Source organism: Acyrthosiphon pisum, chromosome A2 (assembly GCF_005508785.2).
Source record: "Acyrthosiphon pisum isolate AL4f chromosome A2, pea_aphid_22Mar2018_4r6ur, whole genome shotgun sequence".
Classification (NCBI taxonomy): Eukaryota; Metazoa; Arthropoda; class Insecta; order Hemiptera; family Aphididae; genus Acyrthosiphon; species Acyrthosiphon pisum.
Window position 1 is genome coordinate 89,893,727 of NC_042495.1, and position 8,345 is coordinate 89,902,071.

The window sequence follows — 8,345 nt, forward strand, 5'->3', positions numbered from 1 at the left end:
GACAGACCAGCAGAATAGCTTAATTATAGTCCATCAAGTCTGATGTATTTCACAAGTTAGATGTCACAATAATAATTAATAGCCCAAAACTATATATACCTATATAGTAAACTAATTTATTAATTTAATCATAAAAACATATTCTTACATAATGGCTTACTGTCCATACGCTGTTCGCGGTTACTGAACCGTTCAGCGTTTTTGAATTGTAACTAAAAAAAAAAATACAACAATATAATCAGTACGTAGCCATTCTTCATGGCATATAGTTGTAGGTGTTATAATAATATTATCAAATCGATGGATCTGAATCCACAAATGACCCAGGTTTATATCTGATTCTTTAAAAAAATAATAATAACTATAATAATAAAACAAACAAAACATACGTTATAAATTATTACGATTCCAAGGTTCGATTTCCCCTCCAACGCTACCATCAAAGTGGTTAGACATCATACGCTGCAGTTACTACTAATAGTAATAGTAATAATAATGTTATTTTAGAGTTAATTTAGCCACGATGACGGACACATTTCCATTGGTGTTGCTCATTTTATTTAAAGTCATTTCTGCAGGTAGCCAAGTACGTAATGTATTATTGTTAAATATAATATTATGTGGTATATAGTGCATTTGACTTTTTACGAACTCGGCTTATGAAAATAAAAATAAATTTGAGACGTTGCAGAGTATAAAAAATGACAATGTTATAGACGGCTCCTTGGGTGCTCAACAGAGCTGATCCTGGCAGTAGTAGCGTGTCGTTCTTCAACAACACTGTCACTGACTCTTACATGATGGTGAGATGGACCTGGAGGGACTCGGCTAGCGGCTTCTGGGACACCAGGCTGAGAGTGACGCTCAACAAAGAAGGTGAGTGATTACTATAATGCATTCTTGTATAATATTTAATGTTAATATGAGCAAGTTTAATAAGTGGTAGGAACTAAATTTCAAGGTTAATTTGATAATATTATTTAATATAATACATACCTATGTACCTGGTTGAGTTTTAGTAATTTTGTACAACTATATAAGAACTCGCATTCCCTCGAGTATTCTTTCCAAGATATCATGTATACATTATATTATAATATTATACAATATACATATGCATACAATTATTATTATATTGACTACCATTCTGGGTACATTTTTTTTTATTTTATAAAGTTTGGGGTTAAAATTTATCGAGTATTATAATTTGTGTATAAATTAAGCTATTCATGTTTTTTTTTTTATGCACTAGAAATCTCCATATATATAAAATAATGCATATGCCATTGAACGTTTTTATTAACCTTCAACTCGAAGTATCAGTAAAAAAAATCTCTTCCGGTTTGATATGAAATAGATTAAAAATAGCATAAAATATATCTGTTATTTTGTAAAATGTAAAAATTTGTAATTTGATAAACTACAGTGATGGCTAGGGTGGTTATTTAGTACTTGGTCATCTTGTCGATGTACATTTATTGTATAATTCACGTCATAAGTATAAGTATAAGGTAGTGACAATAGTTTTTTTTCTTTAAATGTTTATTTGCTATTTTGGTAAAATAAAAACATTTAATAAAAAAAATAAAACAAAAAACAATATCATTATAAATTATAGTATAGATATCTGTACCAGACAGTTAGATTAAATTTGAAAAAAATAACATTATTTAAATACGATTTAAATACATTTTTATTTTAAGATAAATAAAGATACTAGTAAACGATAAAAAAAACGAGCCTGTCTAGACAATTAGCTGATACTAAAACAATTATTATTTAAGTACTTGTATTTACCTTATTGTAAAATTATTTTTTAGCAAGGATGTCATTGATCATTTTATCTTTTTAAACGTTAGTGTCACATAAAAGCTATTGTTATTAAACTACTTTATTATTTTATAATATAACTTGTGACAAACTGACAACTGACGGAGATGTATATCTATTATAAATCTAATTGGATAACCTATAACTACTTAATAATATTTTAATATTATAAGTTAACTAAACGTTTAAAGTGTCAATATAATAGATTAGTTGAGTTCCAACTAAAATAGCACAGTCGAAGCGTAATCGAATGGCAATGAACTCAACATAATATTATTTATTACATAACATTCATCTATACGCGTGTAAAACCTAAAAAGAAATTGTTGTCATTAATAAATAAATACATTTTTGACTAAAATTTGTATTGAGATACGCATTACAATGATACCTATTGTGAATTCTTAATGTTAAAATTAAATAAATAAATATAATTTAGGTACGAGTATATTATTTTTAAGCTGTTAGAACTCACTCAAATCCTTTAGTCAAAACACTCTCATCAAATGTTATTCCGGGAAATCCTCCTAGGCGATTAAAACGCAACTGGTGCAGAGATATGCTGACTTAATATCATAATTTAAAAAAAAAAAAAAAAGCAATCAATAAACATGATGTATCTATGAGAAAATTTAATGTATAACTTCAATTTATAAGTGTCATCAATGGGTGGCTGCTTTTATCAAGATATTCATGTATTTTGTTTTTATATTTTAACTAATACTCTTATTGTACCCACAAGGTACAGATTGTGTATGTAATAATAATAAAGAAAAAAAAAAAAAAGCTGTTAGAGTAGCGATTTATTTTACGATGATGTGTGTTTTATTTTTATTTTTGCTTCTGTTATCATCTTTTCGGAACAGTAAAAAAATGCAACTCTGATGGTGGTTTCTGGTAGCAAATTAGATCCGGTTGTAAAATTCCCAGTACTAATAACAGGTGACAAGGTAACAGGTAAAAAAATCCAAAACTAAGAAAAACGAGTGTATTCAGTGGTAAAGTAGTTTTCGACAACAACCACAATCTATTGTTGTAATTAAAAATAAAAATGAAGGAATTAAGAATAAAAACATGCAGTAACTTAAATTTTTCGTCAAATATTTATATTAGCGTGTTCCAGACTTTGTATAATTTTTAAAATGTTTTGGATTTTTTTAAATACACATTTGCAAACTCTTCCTTAGTTTTATTTTACTAGAATAAAAAAAAAAACCAAAACTATAAATATTTTTTAGGAGCGTTTAAAGTTCAAAAAATATCTATCGTAGACAATTGAAACTTTTTGCTATCACGTCCCTATATGGCCTATATCATTATTAACTTCTAAGCACAACGCAATTTTCGAAATAGGTACCTATTTAAACTTTTTTTCAGCTACTATGTACCACGCAAGAACCTATTATTCACCATTATAAGGTATGTGGTATTGACTACTCATTAGTTATAAAATATTAACATCAATAATACATAGGTACGTTATTATATTATTAAAATAATATCGTTAAAATCAATACTAAAGCGAAGTTTTTGCAAAAATCCGTTAAGCATGTCTTTGGACACTTATAATATAAAATCTAAAAATAATTTAACGATGGATGACAATAGTGATATGAAATAATAAAAAATATTCTTAGAAATAGAGACTGTTACGACGTCTCATCAATTAGTAAGAGCGAAGAAAAACAAAATTACAGATGAATGATTCATGGAATGCAGAATCGTCCCACTGAAGGAGCTTGGACAAACAAAAATAGTATTTAAAATAACAATCAACAACATTATTAAAAGACGCTTTAACTGGTGATATCATATTTGACTATCAGCTTGGTATATTATTAATTAATTATATGATTATTATTTTTCGATACGGGCCTGCAATAACTTGATATAAGTCAAATTTCTTCACAATTGTAGCCATATATTATAATCAATACATTTCCATAATTTTAAATTTTTTGCCCAACTATGATCAAACTGTTTTAATCAGTTTCAAAACCTAATGTAAATAGGTTACATGTACGAATTTACATGGTATTTTATAAGTATAAATCTATTTTAAGTGCATTGTGATTTAATACCGCAAAATCAACGCCATAGGTTTTATACAGTTATACTATTATACATACTTGGTATTATTTAAGCTTAATAATAAATTCTTTTTAAAATTAATATTTATTAAGTTAATTTGTTTTAAAATGTTTTTGTTTTTACAGTGATTTAAAGTATACTAGATCTATTAACATGAACGATAGGTAGGTCAGGGTATGAAAGAAATTCTTTGGGTCTTTGAACTGTTTTCACTATTTGTGCATGACTTGATAAATTGCATTGTAGTCGTTTTTGTTTTTACAGTAGGTTTATACCTATATAGGTAGGTACTGTTATATTATATACATTATACATATTATTATTAATAAACGAAAACATGCAAACAATCAACCTGGGTGGACTATATAAATGGCCATAGTATTATATTTCATAATAGAGAAGCTGCAAGGCCACAGAAAATAATGACACTTAGGGCAAAATAAAAAAAATTGTTGTTCTTAATGCCATATTAAAATGTGCGATAACACTTGGCATTAGTAGTTTCCTTTAAATAATCATTTTTAAGGGGTTTTCGAATGTACTGCAATATTATTTGATTCTCTAAGCGAATTATGACGTTAATATCCAAAAAAGTGTGAATATTTTTCTATAATAAGTAATAACCATTAATCGGTCACATTTGCAGTGTTTACGACCATCATGGCCAATAGAGAACGATGTCGATTGCGTGTTTATATCATAGAAATATAATAATATAATATGATCATGGTATAAAGTTGTATATTAATGTTCTTTGTAGAAAATATATTATGTTGGTTAACGTTGGTTATTAAATGTAATATAATATTGTAGCTTGTACTATCTTACCGTTACTTGTTAGGGAAATTATCATTAGTAAATTATCATTATTTGTCTTTGATGTGACATTTCTTTGTTCATTCATCAATTTCTTATCAAACTATTTATAATAAACAATAAACATTCAATGGCGCCATGGTAGTACGCAATAATTGGTGTGTATAGCCGGGAAAAAAACATATATACAATACTCATTTGTTGCAATCTTAATGGATGTTGACTCTGCAATACAAACAAAATCACATTAAGGAGACGAAATAATATAATGTTGTCGGTCAACATAATTATTATTATTATGAAATTATGGTGTTCCAAAAAAAATGACTTTCCTTGGCGAAATTAAAATTAAATGGACTACTCTTAAAAAAATGTTAATGGACTTGACGTTGATTGGATTATTTGAATTACCTACTCGTTGTTGATTTATTAAGTAACTAAAAATTTTACCTCGCATAAAGTGTATCTGTAGTATACATTTTTAGTTTTCTGTCTGTTACAGACATTGATCAATGGTGCCAATGGTTAGGTTAGGTTAGGCTAAGTTTCATAAAGTGGACCATCGTATTGAAAAAATTATATAATATGTATAAAAAAACAAAAGATTTAAAATATTAATTAAAATTATTACATATATTTGATGCAATTTAAGTTCAAGAAAATGTAAGCTCTACGCAGAATATTTACACAAATCTTTTACTTTATTACGATAGTCAAATTCGTAAATAAAAAATGTCTGTTCATTTTGTACAGATATAACCGGCGGTGGATTCTCGTACTCCGACCAGTATGAAAACGAATTGGCGTCGGTCAGGTGGTTTAGAACTAAAATGGATGGACCGATCAAATGGAAGTACACCGCATTTTCTTCGCCTCCCGACAGCTGGTGGATGACTTCGGTGGTGCCGAATGGCAATATAACTTGGGGATTCAAAAATCAGATCATTGACGGCTCGTGGGTGTTTAGAGTCGGTAAGAAACGTTATCTATGTTGTGTTTTTGAAAAATTGCTAGGTACCTACTTATAGTTTTTTTAACTAGTGGAATAATGAACGATTATTTGTTTTTTAAATCACTAGGTACACTTATTATCAGTAAAAACGTTTTAAATGCAGTGAACGATGTTTGTAGAACACCCTAAACGGTACCAGTTTTCTAAAGATACACGAATGTATATATAGTTGTTATCACTCAACCCCTTAAAACTCGTAACAGTGAGTTACGATTTTTTAAGGTGTTTAATATTGAAAAACTCTACAGTACAAACAGATTATATTATAATCAATGATAATCATGCAATAGCTTGATAATTCTTTATAATTATAATTTCAACATGAATTAATACATTTTTTTAGAAGTTGACAAGAGGTCTATTCTAAAGTATCACATGATTGTAGGTGTCACACAGTTAGTAAATATATTCAACTAACTCACTAAGGTTACCTCAATGGTCGTAGGTTTAGGACATTTCTTCAGAAATATGAAATGTGCATTTGACTTATTTAATAAACAATTTTACTAAAAAGTAGTAAAAAATCAATGGCTATCAAGTTAATTTTAGTGCTTACTGATTAGGTACATTTTTTCATCTATAAGTAAATTATTTGAACCTTTGAACATTTATTGGCAACATAGGTATTGTTACTGCTGTTTTATACTTGTTAAATGTAAAGTGCGTTTCATCTTCACATACAATTTCGGTCAAGTGAACAAACCATAAGTTATAGGAGCAAAATTATTGTGCACAATCTTCACACATTTAACCAAAAAAAGGGAGAATGCATAGGTAACCTCACTGCTGTTCGGTAGGTGGTGTTGAGTGTGTAAGCCTCACATTGAATTGGAATAAATAATTATTAAATTATTGTGCCCAATGGAATACATAATAATGATCGTTTTGGTTAGTTACAAAGTATAGTAGTATATCTAATAGTAATACAAAATAAAACTTAAGGTAATGGGTACAAAATTAAAGATAACATAACATACAAGTAATAATCATAAAATATGTATAACATTGTCAAGATATATATTAAAAGAGACAATATTACTACAATAGAGCAAATCGATATAATACACCTGTTCGCAAGGCCCTTTAGAGAGAGTTTCTAAGGTGGTTATTGAAAATATAGTAAAAAAAACGTTTACGAGCAAATAATATGGTCTAACTTTTTGGTAAACGGGTTTACTAAACAATTATTTTAATTATAATATTAAAATGTTTACGAACGGTGGAATTTTTTGTTTTGTCAATTTTATTTATTTTAAAAAGCATTGGGAATTTTCAATTTGGACCTCCCAAAAGTACCAGCTAGATCCAATTTTCTACCAGAAACCTCCTTCAACGTCGATAATCAAAGCATTTGTTTTACTAAAAAGAGTGTCTTCAGTTAGAAAAATAAATAAAAAACCCATATCGATCATTGTTATCTCAATAAATTCATCGCTCAGCTCAGAATCTAAAATTTAATATCAAATTTTTCTATTATAAATTGTTAATAAAGGTAATGACACGCTTGAACCGAAAAACCATCAAAATGTTGATGGATGGTCACAAGGGACAGGAAATAGATGGAAGCGATCTTTGAAGTCATACGAGGTAATGTATATATAGGTACTTATACAGTTATATATATTTATGTTTGTATGTAAGTAACAGTAACTATTTATCTGTACTAATAATCTTACAATTTATTATTTCTATAAACTTAAAATTTAATATGTTTATATCCCAACAATATAGCTCTGATTTTCGTTCTATGTGGGACTATAATTACTCTATTTTAGAAATCCTACACCAGCGAATAATAGGTATTAACAATTAACAAATAATTTGATAAAATTGAGTTAATTTATAAAACTTAACTACCTAATAAATGCGGTTGTTATTTTTTGTTCAAAGAAAATTTCTTTGAAATAGATTTAATCTATTTCAAAATCGAATGGTCTTTGTCATTATTCTTGAATTAAAATATTGATATATTTTATATTTCTGTATAACCAAGTGATTAAGACAATTATACTCAATTAATATTAGGTATATTATGTTGTAGAATGGCATAGACAACCCACAAACAAAACAAGAGCATTTTATCAAAATAAAACGAAGTCCCTCTGAAGAGGACTACGATGATGATGAGGAAGAAGATATATTTCAAAAAATTATTGGTATGTAAGACCTATTAATGGTTGTACATACATTTAAGTGATTATCAATAAACAACATTAAAGTCTTATAATTTTGATGATTAAAATACATTACGTTGAACTTTGTTTCAAAATTTTTATAACATAATATTAAATACACGTTTAAATGTATACAATTCAATACATTATTTATATATTTCTGGTTGTGTTTTATTATTTCCTGCTAATACATTTACAGGATGTTTTATGGAGTTTTTCAAAGCGTTAGAAGGAATTTTTCAGAATTCAGGGTGACATATTATGCCATTTACTAGCAATGAGCCAATATAATTATTAACTATACTACTTTCCCAGAGTACAATGAGCGGGACATCATCACTATAATATATAATATTTTGTTTTTGTCACCACTTATTGTATCGCACTTATTTTTGTTATATTTTATGTTGAAATGAAAAAAA

The 8,345-nt window shown here is 27.7% G+C and overlaps 1 protein-coding gene across 1 annotated transcript; it reads left to right on the forward strand.

Annotated features, from left to right (window-relative positions):
- Positions 1-242: 242 nt before the first annotated feature.
- Positions 243-8,314, forward strand: LOC100169242. Its single transcript, XM_008183339.3, has 7 exons — positions 243-447; positions 508-586; positions 717-876; positions 5,491-5,709; positions 7,242-7,336; positions 7,791-7,905; positions 8,123-8,314. Exons 2-7 carry the CDS (start codon positions 524-526, stop codon positions 8,176-8,178), a joined length of 708 nt encoding a protein of 235 aa, XP_008181561.1. The 5' UTR covers positions 243-447; positions 508-523; the 3' UTR covers positions 8,179-8,314.
- Positions 8,315-8,345: the final 31 nt, after the last annotated feature.

Bases quoted from the DNA above. Each gene is read 5' to 3' on its own strand.
- LOC100169242 (XM_008183339.3), top strand. From the start codon at position 524: ATGACGGACACATTTCCATTGGTGTTGCTCATTTTATTTAAAGTCATT. The intron at 587-716 runs GTACGTAATGTA...ACAATGTTATAG, and splicing joins TCATTTCTGCAGGTAGCCAA to ACGGCTCCTTGGGTGCTCAA. The intron at 7,906-8,122 runs GTATGTAAGACC...ATACATTTACAG, and splicing joins TATATTTCAAAAAATTATTG to GATGTTTTATGGAGTTTTTC.